The 16,073-nt window shown below is 43.4% G+C and overlaps 1 protein-coding gene across 3 annotated transcripts in view; it reads left to right on the top strand.

Annotated features, from left to right (window-relative positions):
* The window catches only part of nhsl2 (NHS-like 2), a 37,350-nt gene that overhangs the window by 2,330 nt on the left and 18,947 nt on the right, over window positions 1-16,073 (top strand). Inside the window, exons 1-2 of one of the 3 annotated variants that reach the window (XM_058065910.2) lie at window positions 5,630-5,918; window positions 15,845-15,987. The exons of 1 other annotated variant lie outside the window; for it this stretch is intronic. In XM_058065910.2, the coding sequence (XP_057921893.2) occupies window positions 5,683-5,918; window positions 15,845-15,987 (379 nt within the window). In that variant the 5' untranslated portion in view covers window positions 5,630-5,682. Of the gene's footprint in view, window positions 1-5,629; window positions 5,919-8,189; window positions 8,890-15,844; window positions 15,988-16,073 lie in introns of those variants that run through there. One more of the 3 variants, XM_058065909.2, reaches the window with a different exon arrangement.

Here is a 16,073-nt window from a genome sequence, read left to right as displayed (position 1 = left end):
TTGCATGTGCTATTGATATTGATAAGTACACTACATTGTGTTGCTGTTATTAATCCACTTGAAAATTCGTATAACACGAGTTTTGGCCGACTCATCTTTGCAGAATTGTTGTTATTCAGGCACATTGGAGGGTTTTTCCAGCATGAAGCGCCTTTTTAAGATCATGCCACAGCATCTCAATAGGATTCAGATCAGGACTTTGACTAGGTGGACCTGCTGTTGTGTTTTGGATCATTGTCCCACTGCAGAACCCTAGTTTGTTTCAGCTTGAGGTCACCAACATATGGGCGGATATTCTCCATTCGGGATAATTCATGGTTCAATTTGTCACAGAAAGTCTTCCAGGGGGCTGCATGGTGATTGAGTGGTTAGTGCGCAGACCTCACAGCTAGGAGACCAAGGTTCAATTCCACTCTCTGCCATTTCTGTGTGGAGTTTGCATGTTCTCGTGCATGCGTGGGTTTTCTCCGGGTACTCCGGTTTCCTCCCACACTCCAAAAACATGCTAGGTTAATTGGCGACTCCAAATTGTCCATAGGTATGAATGTGAGTGTGAATGGTTGTTTGTCTATATGTGCCCTGTGATTGGCTGGCGACCAATCCAGGGTGTACCCAGCCTCTCGCCCAAAGACAGCTGGGATAGGCTCCAGCAACCCCCGCGACCCTCGTGAGGAAAAGCGGTAGAAAATGAATGAATGAATGAAGTCCTCCAAGTCCTGAAGCACCAAAACAGCTTCAGACCATCACACTACCACCACCATATTTTACTGTTGGTATGATGTTCTTTTTCTGAAATGGGTGGTTTATGCCAGATGTAATGGGACACACACCTTCCAAAAAAATGATACTTTTGTCTCATCAGACCACAGAGTATTTCTCCAAAGGTCTTGGAGTTCAAAAATTGAGACAAACCTTCATGTTCTTTTTGTTCAGCACTGGTTTTTGTCTTGCAACTTTGCTGTGCAGGCCGTTTTTGTTGTGTATTTCCTATGGTGGAGTCATGAATACTTACTTAACTGAGGCAAGTGAGGCCTGTAGGTTTTTGGATGTTGTTGTGGGGTCTTTTGTGACCTCTTGGATGAGTCATTGCGGCTCATTTTTGTTGGTTGGACACCCCTGAGAAGGTTCAGCACTTTTACATGTTTTTGCCATTTGTGGATAATGGCTCTCGCTGTGTTTTGCTAGAGTTCCAAAGCTTTAGACATGTCTTAATAACATATGTGACAAATGTGTCATATTAAAGCAGATGCTTGATTGGTTTTACTGTAGTTTCAGCTGCTTCTATTTGAGCTTGACTGTCCTAAACGGTGCCCAGAAATAAAAGCAATTATTATTATGAAAAGAGATAAAAGTAGAGGTGGTAGGCTACAAATCCAGCTGAGAGCATCCCAAGAATGTGCACAGGAACCAAAATATTGTTGTTTCTTCTGCGCCTTAAACGAATTCTCCGAGAAACCACATCTTCCTTGGAAGAAAACCAATTTAATGGGTTGAATTTCTCCATTCCCTGTAGCTGGGAGCCTCACATTCCAGAATCCATCACTCAAGGAAGAATGAACGCCAACCAGTACCAATGAAGGCCACCTGCTGTGACATCACGCAAGTGGGCGTGACACAGTCCGGCTCATGTCACGGTCACGGTCATGGGTGTGTACGTTTCTTCCGCTGCTAGCTTCCTCTGTCCGTCCTCACTTGTTCCCACGGTGACCGTCATACTCATGACTCTGGCGCCCCTCCATGTTGTAGTTCCCCCTCCTGCTTATATCCTCCAACTTGCACTGGTTTCTCACGGGCCATCAAATGAATGTCCACTAGCTCCCACTGTCAGTGAACGCCTCGCTGCTGTGTTTGTATTGAAAACATGAGACTCTGTCTCTCTCTCTATAGTCTCCCTTTTTAAGCCTTTGGATTATTTAGCATTAGAAGTACTTTATGATGTTTTATATATATATATGAATGCTGCCAATGTTGAGTTAACCCGTGTTTTTGTGCATCTTTAGTTCTGGAATAAGGAAGCATCAGGTTATAGCTATTGTTGTCTCTGCCTCAGCATTGGCCCCGCCCCTCCTTGTGATGTCACAGGTTGAAACGGAAGTCATTTTTCATGGTCAAGTGTTTTTTTTAGTGTTCACTCCTCACTGTAATGGGTCAAAACGGCACTCGTGCGCTGCCAAGAGCAATTCAACTTTTCTTCCTTTTCATTCAAACCACTTGTACTTTTTCCTTGTTTCTACGGCAACCGACTGGGCCAACATGTGTTGGTGCACTATGACATTCCCAGTTCCGCCGGCTATTCTGTTACTGCGACTACTAACAGCTATTATCGTTAGGGCATGTTCATTAAGTGGAATGACTGTCCTCGAAATACAAATGCAGGCATTAAAAAGCAAAGATCGAGTCCAGCTTCCAAGTGGTGAATAATAACAGACGCCGCAGGAATCCGAGGGATTGAGTAACAGCAGTGATATAACGCAGGAAGAGGTGCCGTTACTGTGTGTTTGTGCAGCTCCAGAAACTTTCCCTGTGAATGTGAGAGAATTTTCCAGTGGGCCCTTTATCATGTGCATCACACACACACACACACACACAGTCAGTTTCTCTGCAGTGTGTGAGCATGAGGACAAAGTCATGAGGCTTGTGTTTATATGATCTCATTGGGAGCAGATTCCCATCACAGTGGAATGAAAGGGGAGGGGAGGAAAAGAGGGTGAAGGGTGGGGGGGGATGTCGATGGGGGGAAGCCGAAAGAGGCGGCGCATTGTCCGAAAAGCAGATGTTGCCTCCATGATGGCGTTTACAGTGCATACGAACGACACACCACGAAAAGAAGGTGTTGGCGCGGTGCTGCAGTGGAGAGGCAGCCGGCCAACTGACAAGAAATTTAACAACAGACTCCCAGTTCTGTATAGTGTGGCAGGAATGCACACACCACATGGCGTGAATAAGCAGCTTGTTTGTGTGTAAACAACCACACACAGTGCATGGCTCGTGTGGAGAGTGTGCTCACACGCCTCGCATTTGGCGTGTGGGCCAATATTGTCTTGTGTCACCTGTGCACGTCCTCTATATGCCCTCCGATGATGCATGTGGTCGCCGGCCAATCACGGGGCATACAGTATACTGTATAAACAAGCGGCCATCCACAATCATATTTGCACCAACTTAGAATCTCCAATTAGCTTTTTGGAATGTGGGAGTACCCGGAGAAAACCCACACATGCATGTGGAGAACATGCAAACTCCACACAGCAGTGATATACAGTCAGGGGGGGCACGTGAGGCCCTGTGAAAAATACAAAATGAATAATAACAAAATAAATATAAACATTTATCGTTTCAATTATTTTATTTTATTTTATTTTATTTTATTTTATTTTATTTTATTTTATTTTATTTTATTTTATTTTATTTTATTTTATTTTATTTTATTTTATTTTATTTTATTTTTCATTCATTCATTCATTCATTTTCTACCGCTTATCCTCACAAGGGTTGTGGGGTGTGCTGGAGCCTATCCCAGCTGTCTTTGGGCGAGAGGCGGGGTACACCCTGGACTGGTCGCCAGCCAATCACAGCTGTCATATAGTCAAACAACCATTCACACTCACATTCATACCTATGGACAATTTGGAGTCGCCAATTAACCTAGCATGTTTTTGGAATGTGGGAGGAAACCGGAGTACCCGGACAAAACCCACGCATGCACGGGGAGAACATGCAAACTCCACACAGAGATGGCAGAGGGTGGAATTGAACCCTGGTCTCCTAGCTGTGAGGTCTGCGCGCTAACCACTAGATTGCCATGCCGCCCTTTATTTTATTTTATTTTATTTTATTTTATTTTATTTTATTTTATTTTATTTTATTTTATTTTATTTTATTTTATTTTATTTTATTTTATTTTATTTTATTATAAATGTATTTTTTGTATGATTCCAATTGATTTGAACTCATGCTTAAGTAAAAACAAATACAGCAGCAGTTCCCCCCAAAAATATTTCAACTTTATTCTTATATATTTTTCTCTCTTACATGTTATGACTTTATAGCAAAATATTTTGACTTTGCTGTTGTAATATTAGAACATTTTTCCAACCTCAGTACACATTTATTCCTTTTTTATTCCATATTTTTTTGTCTTTACAATTTAAACATTTTTCATCTGTAATAATTTTTTCCTCATAAAATTATGACTTTTTCTACTATTTTGATGTTGTTCTCAGACATTTATTGCTTTTTTCTTCCATATTTGCTGTTGGGACAATGCTGACGACTTTCTACAGCCTTTGCAATGTCTTTAATGTATGTGTGACGTCATTATTCATCAAATTGAAACGCCATTACTCGAGGCACTTGCAGTTACCGCTGCATCCTGAAGGGGTGGGGGCGTGCTTGAGCTGGAAGCTTCTTGTCACACACTTGTCCTTCTACAGAGGAAAAACAGAAAGTATGGCTAAACACACAAGCTAACTAGGAACAGACTAGCTAACAAGCTAACAAAAAGTGAAATACGTGAAAAATACGATTAGGTTCTGTTGCATGTATGAATGAATGTGACTGCCACGATGGAGGATTATAACCTCACCAGGATCATACTTTTACAACAAAGTATTGGAGCTTTTCCTCGAGAAGGAAAGGATCCATGTATTTCACATACAAATAAAAGGTAAGATCACTAATTCAATAAATAGGTCTAAGAAATATCTGAAAACATTTTTAAACCAAAGTGAATTAATAATCAATGAACAATTAGTTGCAAATACTTTTGCGTGTGCACCATATTTCACATTGAACTGTGTGAGAAATGTAAAGTCATGGTGTCACCTTGAATAATAGCACAGGCAACACAGTAGGAGTGCACGTTTGACTAATTTTCACCCGTTTGTGTGCATGGGTTCAGGTGTCCTAATTTTTGTCCTAATCGCCACTAGGCGGCAGCAGAGCTCATCAACTGCTGCCTAAAGTTCTTTTCTTATGTTTTTATCTTTTTAGTCCTATTTTATACTTTTAGTCTTTAGCTTTTAACTCCAGTATTTCCTCAGGGGGGGTCCTCCACACTGGGGGCTGTGTCGGGTCTGCTGAGGGGGTGCCATCCTTGGGTCCCTTCGACCCGGCCGGCTGGGGGTTCCTCCCTTTAAGGTGGGGAGTCGGGGGGCCCGAGTGCTGGTCCCCCAATGGCACGGCCTGCGGCTCCTCCCAGTGTGGACGGCCCCAAAGGTGGCGTTTCCTTGATCCTCAGTGCCATTCCATGTCTCCCTACTGTGTTTGATTGTGTGTGTGTGTGTGTGTGTGTGTGTGTGTGTCTAGTATGGAGGGTGGGAGTGAGGGGCTTTCTTTTGTTTCTTTGTTTTTCCTTTTAATTGTGGTAATTGTTTTTAATTATGTAAAGCACTTTGTGTTGCATGTCTTTGCAGGAAAAGTGCTTTACAAATAAAGTTGATTTGATTTGATTTGTTGTGACCTCTGCGCAGTCGCTCCATGACTTCTCTCACTCCTCACTGCGTGTGTGTGTGTGTGTCGCCTTCCGTATTCCGTGCAGAATCCCAAATTCCTGGAATTTTAGAGGATCCTTCCAAAATTAAAAACCGCAGCGGCTGCCCTAAAAGCACCCTTTCTGCACTGAATAATATATGTTAATATCTTTTCTATTGTCAGTGAAATCGTAACACAGCTTAGAAAGTGATGAGAGCAAGAGAGACCACCTCCTCCCTCGCTCCATCGGACCCTCCCACAAAAGTCTGCTTCCAATTATCAAGCATGCAGAAGAAAAATAGAGCCATCACTCCAACCCCCTTTCCCACCCTCACCTCTTCCACTTTTCCCTCCATTTGCTGTCTGCTGGAGGGAGGGAGAGAGACGGTGCATTCACTGTCCCTTTGTATTTGGCAGTGTTTGCCTGTAGGACGAGCAGCACCCAGGTATGCGTGTGTGTGTGTTTGTGTGTGTGTGTGTGTGTGTGTGCATTCATGCATCACTTTATATCAAGTGAAGCTATGGAAGCTTTTTAGCTGTTGTAATATGATGTGGTATTTTATACAGAATAATAGTTGTGGGCGGAGTCAGATGATTGGCAGATGGCCTTAGTTTGCAGCTGTCTTCTTGCAGGACTTTGGTTGTCTTAAGGTCCATAAAGATGATGTCGTCATTGTGTTTGCCTCTTTATTATCATATACTACATGCATGCTTTCTACCTTCCAATGTTTCAATAGAAAGGTGCACTGAGGTGAGCTTTTTGGACAGATGAGGCGCTCTTGTGCAGCTCTCATGTTTATGACTTCATTTTGAACTCCCAAATAAGGAGTTAACTGGAGGGCTCCGAGTCCCTGTCGTGTGACCGTGTCCTCTGGTGTTCAGCTCCTCTGGGGATTAAACGATTCTCTCCGGACGCGAGGAATGTGTGAGGTTTTGTCCTCGTGAGAGGGAGAGTTTTTTTTTCTTTAAAGTTTTTTTTTTTTTTTTTTTTTTTACATTAATGTGCATTAATATTCAGGATTTAGCCACCACAGGCCTCAAGTATTATTCTGGATTTAAACGTTATGTAAGAATCCTGCAGTAGAGTAGAATATACTATTTTTTGCATTTTTGCATCCTGAAGCGTTGTGCAGCTTTCCAGTGATTCTGAATTAGATGAGTGACTGTCGGTGCCTTGCTGACCTGCACTTCAGCAGTGACTCCCTGTGCTTGCTGGCGGAATCCAACCTGAGACAGTCAATGAAAAAAAAATGCCAGATGAAGGACAAACAGCTTGAAATTTCATGGGGAAAATAAGCGGATGTTCATTGCTTCTGACCTTATCTTTAAGGGAACATCCCAATCATTTCCTCTGTGCTTTTCAGGAAAATTATACTACATTTGGCATTGCCAGCTCTTAGAAGGAATCCCTTCACTTTCCCGAGGCATTCTTTCTTAGCATTAAGGGGTTGATGCAAATTCAATGAAAGCGCATAATGCAGCAGAATTAAAACCAACAGCTTGGGCTCAAGTCCTACCTCAGCAATATGATGGGATACAAATAACATCCAATACAGACATAATGCCGCTAAAAGTGTTTGCCCCCTTCCTGATTTATCAGTTCTTTCTTTGTTTGTCACACTTAAATGTTGCATATCATCAGACAAATGTAAATCTTAGTCAATGACAAGACAACTGAACACAAACCTACCTTTTGCCACCCCAAAAGTAACGGAGATCCGTTAGTTTGGAAAAGGTAAAAAATAAAAAAGCCATTTCTAAAGCTTTGGGACTCCAGCAAACCACAGTGAGAGCAATTATCCACAAAAACATGGAACAGCGGTGAACCTTCCCAGGGGTGGCTGACCGACAAAAATAACCCCAACTCGACTCATCCAAGAGGTCACAAAAGACCCCGCAACAACATTCAAAGAACTGCAGGCCTCACTTGCCTCAGTTAAGGTCAGGGTTCATGAGAAAGCCACTGGGCTTAAACAGCCTGCATGGCAGAGTTCTAAGACCAAAACCACTGCTGAACAAACAAGAACATTGTGGCTGAATGACAACAATTCTGAATAAAAATAACATTGTTGCTGAATGACAACAATTTTGCAAAGATGAGTGGGCCAAAATTTCTCCACAGCACTGTAAGAGACTCATTGCAAGTTATCACAAACACTTGATTGCAGATGTTGCTGCTGAGGGTGGCCAACCAGTTATTAGGTGTAGGGGGTAATCACTTTTTAACACAAGGCCTGAACAAAAAGAACATTGTGGCTGAATGACAACAATTCTGCAAAGATGAGTGGGCCAAAATGAGTAAGAGACTCATTGCAAGTTATCACAAACACTTGATTGCAGATGTTGCTACTGAGGGTGGCCAACCAGTTATTAGGTTTAGGGGGTAATCACTTTTTAACACAGGGCCTGAACAAAAAGAACATTGTTGCTGAATGACAACAATTCTGCAAAGATGAGTGGGCCAAAATGATTAAGAGACTCATTGCAAGTTATCACAAACACTTGATTGCAGATGTTGCTGCTGAGGGTGGCCAACCAAATCACTTTTTAACACAGGGCCATGTAGATTTGGGATTTATTTTCATCCTTAATAATGAAAAGTTTCATTATTGTGTTGAGTTGTGTTGTGATTGATCTGAAATTGTTTTATGTCTAATTGTGGTTGTCGCAATGTGCAGTGCTGTTTCCAATTTTTGGGAGGCTTAATTGCCTGTGTGGATTAATCAGGTTGAAAGTATTAAAAACATCTCGGTATGAATCAGTAAAAACTGTGCATTATTGTTGCAGTTGTGTTTAAGGAAGTATGATGTCCACATACTTTTGTCCATGTGGCGTGTTCCTCAGTTTTCCAGTCACATCGCAGCCAGCCCCCCATTAGAAACCCTCCCCTCTCCCGTCTTATTTCTCGCTCTGCCTCCCTCCAGCGCTCTCACTCACTCCAGCCTCTGATTGGCTGCCGCTTGCCTGGCTCTTTATGAATTGAGCTGCGGTGCTTGGATGTGACTGGCTGGTTGCTAATCAACACAACGAGCTATCTCTCTCACATACACACTCACACACACATGCTAACTGACACGCTAACATATGATTAGCCAACAGCTCACGTAAGCAAGGTGCAGTGATGCTCCCTCCCTCTCTCTCTCTCTCTCTCTCTCTCTCTCTCTGTTGCTCAATGTTTCTCTGTCTGGCTGACATACTCAGCCTCGCACTCATGGGATGCAGGCGCCGCCGGGTGATGCTGTGACGCCTTTTTGCCTCAGTCGCACACACACCTCTGTCTTTTTTGTCTTTCACTCCCTGCGTTGCCTCTTGTGTGTCGGTGGAATGCCACTGCTGTGATGTTTTGGGACAGGAAGAATAGTATGGGCAATTCCCAAAAACGGCCCAAAGGGAGACACAGACCCAAATCGGCAACAGGTACTTTTGCGTATCTATCGATTTATCGGTCTATATGTATCGAGCTTACAGTGTGTCCAACTTACTCATTTGCTTTATTGCTACATCCCTGCCTCCGTACATGTCATACTAGCATGGTCCATCTCCTCCTGCATAGGAATGAACTGGGTCAGTCGGTCTTGACGAAGCAGGATCGGAGCATGCATGTGCGTGCATGCACACTGTGTGTATGTGTGATTAATGGGCTGCACGGGCTCGTCCCGCATGAGATCATCAGTGGGCTGTTTCGCACATGATGCGCACGCGAGTTTGGAGTGAAGCAAGCAGGATGCGTGAGGCGACAGGCGTCGTAAATCTGCAAAAATAGAAGGCGATTGCCGGACGAGGAGGAACGAAGGAGAAGAGGATGTGGCGGTCAAAAGCCACAATGGACGTGCTGCAGAGATGCAGGAGTAAACCTTGAGGAGCATGGTGGTGCGTGTATACACGCAGCAAAGCAGCCCTTGTCACAACATAATCAGTGAAAAGGCTTCCAGACACCTTTGACCTTGACTTGAGCAGCACCTGAATGGCGTTCCTGTGGCTTGCAGGCATCACACGACATCCACCGGGCCAATTGCTTGAAGTGGTTTTCTTTGCAACCACATTATGTGGAGGTCACATTAGCGGCCTACTTCATGAACTGGCTTTCAATTTGAAATATCACAGCCAGCTCTGTTCACTCCTTCATGCTGACGTGCTCCAGAGCAGGCTCATTCATATGCTTGCTGATGGATGATGTCATTTTGGGGCGCTGCAGGCGTGCAGCGAGAGAGAACAACACAAAAAAGAAAGCAGGAAGTGGGAAGAGCGAGGAAGATGAAAAGCGGCAGAGAGGACGAGGAAGTTGTAGCAAAGAGGAGAGGCGGCGCCTGCGGCTGTTGTCAAGGCAACGGTACAGGTGTTGAAGCAGGTCATTCGGATGTGGAGTTGTGGACAACAAGCGGGTTTTTGTGTCAGCTCATTTGTAAACGACGTGTGTGCAACCTACTGATCCGACTTTCATGTTGAATCTATTGGCAAACACTAAAAGTTGGCTTTTTTATGGCAACAAAATGCTCTGTGCTGTTCACAGCCACTAGGGGGCATGTGTGCATGACTGATGGCATATTAGAGGGAGGTGATTCTGCAAATTTTAGTATTCATTCATTCATTCATTTTCTACCGCTTTTTCCTCACGAGGGTCGCGGGGGTGCTGGAGTCTATCCCAGCTGTCTTTGGGCGAGAGGCGGGGTACACCCTGGACTGGTCGCATATAGACAAACAACCATTCACACTCACATTCATACCTATGGACAATTTGGAGTCGCCAATTAACCTAGCATGTTTTTGGAATGTGGGAGGAAACCGGAGTACCCGGAGAAAACCCACGCATGCACGGGGAGAACATGCAAACTCCACACAGAGATGGCAGAGTGTGAAATTGAACTCCGGTCTCCTAGCTGTGAGGTCTGCGCGCTAACCACTCTACCACCGTGCCACCTAAATTTTAGTATTCATACCAAGTAAATATAGTGCATATACTGATACTTTTTACTTTGACTTTTTTCAAGATCATTTCAGGATTTTGTGACATCTACCTTCAATGATCATTATCATACAACAGAGTAGTGGAAATAATAATCATAGATTTTGAGAATAAAGTTGGAATATTATTGTTTTGTATGTGTCATACCTATCAGAGGGAATATAGAGCATAGCTCATCAGGAAGGAAGGAAACGTTCCTGATCGTCAACAGATTAGCATGTCTAGCCTTTCTCACTTCCGCCTTCCTTGATCAATTTTACTTAAGATTTGTCAGATAAACCCACTGAGATGTTTGGACTTGTCTGCACTCGTAATCACTGAGCGGTTTTATTGAATTTGGCCAAGCGGCGATCACATAGCGGTTCTGTTTCATAACACGATTTAGCGACATGGTTGCTATATTTAGCAAATAAGGGTATGCATTTAAGTTTCTTGTGTCATGCATTTATTAGACACGAGCAATCAACAAAGTGGAAGTATCTGCCAAGCAAGCGAGCAGGGTGAGCTTCATCTTTGTGCCGCCATGCAATAAAAACTCCTCCACAATGCAACCTTGACCAACACAGCCAAGAAGGCAGTTTAAAGTCAACAAAAACTCATCAAAAGTGGGAAAATGGAACAAAAAGTCATACTATAACCCACCGCTTATCCTCGTTAGGGTCGCAGGGGTATGCTGGAGCCAACCAACCGCAGGGCCATACCATAACCATTAATATTAAATACCCGTATAATGTTGTTTTCATTATATTCATTCATTCATTTTGTACTGTTTATCCTCACGATGGTCGCGGGGGAGCTGGAGCCTATCCCAGTTGTCTTCGGGCGAGAGATAGGGTATACCCTGGACTGGTCGCCAGCCAATCACAGTACACAAACAACCATTCACATTCATACTATGGACAATTAACCTAGCATGTTTTTGGAATATGGGAGGAAACCGGAGTACCCGTAGAAAACCCACGCATGCTCGAGGAGAACATGCAAACTCCGCACGGAGATGGCTGAGGGTGGAATTGAACCCGGGTCTCCTAGCTGTGTGGCCTACATGCCACTTGTGCTGCAATTTTTTAAAATTAGTTATTAAAGCATTAAAGGACAGCATGACAAAGACAAATCGAAAAACAGCGAGCTATATTATAATTTATAATGTGTATTATCAGAACTAATCATCATTTTTTTGGTCTTCAAAGATTTTAACAATAATATCTTTGAGCATCACTTTTTCAAGACAACATTATAAAACACATCTGGTTAAATAAAAAATTGTGTTTGTCCGATCATATATTTTCATTGTACATTTCTTAAAACTCTATATGTGAGTCGCCAATTAACCTAACGTGGGAGGAAACCGGAGTACCCGGAGAAAACCCACGCATGCACAGGGAGAACATGCAAACTCCACACAGAGAATCGAACCAAATCTGGAATTGAACCCGGGTCTCCTAGCTGCGTGGCCTGCACACTAACCACTCCAACACAGTACAGCCACATATTCAATATGTGTACATAAAAATGAAAACGGGTCCCAACAAGGGACGTCTTATATTTGGGTCAATACAGATGGGTGTATTTCTGCATAGTTGTACTATTGTTAAGGCCAATCTCATTAAAGCCCTTTAAGGTGAATGGAGAGGAAGCAGACGGGGAAATGGTGGAGGAGGAAGAGAAGAACAGAAGGAAAAGGGGGAGGTACAACATCCTCCCTTGTTTCTCGATTTCACTCAACGCACCCCCCTTTGCAGTTTGCGCTCCTCTTGGTCACCTCCCTTCTGCCGTGCTCCCTAGCAAGTTAGTGCGCCTGTGCTGCTTCAAGGGAATCGGACATGGAGCTTTTCTGGGCCAGGCTGGGTAAGAAAGTGACAGCTCGATGGGTTGCATTGTGCCGCTCTGATTGTGCCGGGGTGGAGGAAAAACTTTCTCTATGCTTGTTTTGATTATGCAGGACCACCATGACACCATGTGACTCCTGCACACTTATATGCTAATATTGCCATACAAACTTTGATAACAGTAATTTATACCAATATCTATTACATATTATGTGTATTAGCCTACTTTTAGTTAGATATAGAGTCATGATAGTTGTTGTTTGGGATGTGAAATGGCCACTACTCTTCAGTTTTGATTATGGCTTTCTGTGGATTTGGAACATTTTGTGTGGAAAAAAAATTAGGTCACGAAGTTTTGCCATTTTCCAGCTCAAATAAATGTGGAATGTGAAACCGCATGGAATACGAACGACGATGTCCAAAATGGTAGCATACAAACAGTTGTTCGTCGTAAGGAGTCACACGAGGTAAGCTCAGGTTGTGTTTGTGTGTGTATCATAAATCAGACTCTGGCTCGCTATTATTGTGGTTACAAGGGTTTTTTAATCCAGCGGTATTCCTCGCATCCAACAGCTGAGACCCAATTTTTTGTCGTTTTCACATCCAGGATGGAAAAATGAACCTTTACACAAACACTCATACAGTATGTCACGCACTGCCAACATACACATGCAGAATTTGGGGTGCTGGAGCCTATCCCAGCTGTCTTTGGGCGAGAGGCGGGGTACACCCTGGACTGGTCGCCAGCCAATCACAGGGCACATATAGACAAACAACCATTCACACTCACATTCATACCTATGGACAATTTGAAGTCACCAATTAACCTAGCATGTTTTTGGAATGTGGGAGGAAACCGGAGTACCCGGAGAAAACCCACGCATGCACGGGGAAAACATGCAAACTCCACACAGAGATGGCCAAGAGTGGAATTGAACCCTGGTCTCCTAGCTGTGAGGTCTGCGCGCTAACCACTCGACCCTAGTTTATAATTATGTAGTATTTAATTTATTTTCAATTGGCATTTAGTCAAGTTTAGTCAAGTTCAGTATTTAGTGCACAGAAAGATTTTTATAAACCTCTGATTAAATAAATGCTTTTTTCCAAATAGCTCCAAACTGCGTTTAAGATAACTAGTTACAATAACCTACCAGAAAAGTCATAAATCACCGTCCTTATCTTCCTTCTTGGAACTAAAATCACTAAAGTTGTCTTTTTCAGCATCACAGTTAAACACCCTCATAATTCCTTCATCACACACTTTGTCAGCCTCTCCCTCTCTTTTTCGCTGTCGGTCTTGTAGTTGGTGATAGTGGACAGTTGGTGGTCCGAGCAGTCCAAACCGAAGCTGTAGTAGTTCTCCATTTGATCAAACTTACTTAAGATGTGTCAGAGATTGCTGTATAAGACTTATTACGATATTGGCTTCCACTTTGCTCGTTTACATCACTGCTTCTTGAAGCTGCAGTATAAGCTTCATGGGAAATGTAGTTTTTAGCCATAAATTAGCTGCGTCAATGTACAAGCCGTAGGGTTCAAATTGTGAGAAAAAAGCATCAGCTTATACTATACACCGGAAATGATGGTAAATGCTTTGGTGTTATTGTTAATGATTCTAAAAAGCATAGATAATGAACAAAACTTAATGGTTAGATCCTCATTTATTTAGTTGACACATTAGTGAAATGAGTCTGCTTGCATTGGGGCCATGGTAGGCAGTGACCAGCAGATGGCACTGCTGTGAATAAAGTTTCAAGATTTTTCAGTCAAGATATGGAGCAATATGCAGCTCTATTGATAAATGCTTAGTGTGCGCTGAGTGTTCCTACCACCTACAGGACTGGAATGATTCAAACCTTTGGGAGAGGTCTGCACCAGATCTTGTTTCCATGAAAGAACTGAAAGCCATGCTCTGCCATGTGCTGTTTCGTGTTTATATCCATGGAGAAAGCAGGAAATAAATCCAGTACTTCCAGTTTCCTGTCAGGGTCTCCCGGCCATACAATTCAACCAGACATTGTGGAGATCTGCGGAACATGGAGCCACCAAAAGGCAGCATGACAAGGCAACAACGATTGTTCCTAGAGTTTGTTAGATTGTGCCACCAGCGACAGGAAGTAGTGCCAGGTGAAATGGAGGCCTGGCAAGCGGGTAATATGTTGCCTCTGGGGATGTTTGTGCATTTCTGTGTTTGGACGTTGGTGCACATTTGCCCCTGTATGATCTGACATCAAACAAACTGAGCTTTAGTTGCCTCAAATATTCACGTCGCATCAAATGTTAAAGCGACATGGTGTGCTGTGTTCGTGCCGAGCCTTTCACTGCTTCCTTGTGTTGCGTTCAGAGTGAAACAGTCCCAGTGGGAAGAAAGTCATCACGCTGGCTTTGTGTTGTCTGAAAGATTTATTTGCTAGGGTTGCATGCTTAGGTGTGTGAGGGCGATAAAGGATGACTGAGCAGGATGCACTCACGTACTGTCAAAAGGCCATGGGGGGACCCAGAGTGCACTGGGAGTGGTGGGGACATCGACCTTGGAAGACCATAGACAGGAAATAATGTGTGTGTGTAATCATAAATAATCATCTTCCTCTACCTGCCCACCCTTGCTTGATGACATCACTTCCTGTTCCTGAGCGTCACAGCCGCCTTTGATCCATTGTATAAGTCTGCAAACTTGCCGACCTCCTGCAGAAATTGCTGAGTCAGCCCGATGTGCAGTCTGAGCGCCATCAGTCACGGCGATAGATAATCAATGGCTGCGTGTGTGTGTGTGTAAAGCCACAGTTTCATTATTTGCAGTTCATATTAAGCATTCCCGGCGCAGCTGTGAAGAAAAACACACTTTGCACGTGATTTCTCCGCACCTTTTTTAATCACTTACCTATTTTCATGTCAACAAAGACAACTTTGAAAGAGATGTGACGCGAGAAGTTAGGATTGACATGCAGAATGGATTTGGATACAATTTTTGTTTGTGTCAACGCAATGTTTTCTGTGTCCTGTGACTAATTTGTTTGGCGGCGGAGCTTCACTGTGACATCACTGCGGGTGTCAGATGCTCCACGTCAACACGTTCAGTGCAATCTGGCTTTGTTTGCTGTTGTCACAGTCTATGTTGTCACGATGCATGCCGCCAAACACAAACACAAGTCTGCTGAGTGCATTTCTTCTGCCTGAGGCTCCTTTAAAAGCAACACGGCCATTCACAGCTGTGAGCTTTTGACCCCATTTATTATGGAATTATGCTTTTATAGCAAACCGGAGTGACTCACTTGCAGCACACCCATGACTTTAATGTAGGGCTGCAGACCATGGCGATAAGATAAACATTTTTTTTGCATTAATCACAAACTTGCACCCAAAGACAAACATTTGAAGTGTGTGTCGAATTATACCCTTTTTTTTATCCCACTGAACCTTCCTAAAATTAAAATTGATCGCTTTTCAGACATGATGTTATTAATAAGGAATGAGGTGTGCGTGTGTGTGTTAGCGGTCATCCCATGTGTATCTCATTTGCACTTTTCAGCCCCTTTCATATGTGCCTGTATCCATGACAACATGCGTTTTTTTTTCCCAGGAATAATTGTCATAAGCAAACACAGGACGTGGATGTGTGCCTGTGTGACTCATGGCTGGCCCTCCTTGTCCGGCTGACCGTCACAATCAAACTGACGCAAAGCTCCGCATCGCTAATGGCCGTGAAATTGGACCTTTGTTCCTGTTAGCAAACACGCACGCGCATGGACTACAATTGGCTCTAAATAACTGCACAAACACAGTTACTAAGACAATTAGCAATAGGTGCT

This window comes from Doryrhamphus excisus, linkage group LG2 (assembly GCF_037039965.1).
Source record: "Doryrhamphus excisus strain RoL-2023G ecotype Guam linkage group LG2, RoL_Dexc_Guam_v1.1, whole genome shotgun sequence".
Classification (NCBI taxonomy): Eukaryota; Metazoa; Chordata; class Actinopteri; order Syngnathiformes; family Syngnathidae; genus Doryrhamphus; species Doryrhamphus excisus.
Note: the sequence above shows the minus strand (reverse complement) of the source record. Positions and strands in the feature narration are given on the sequence as shown.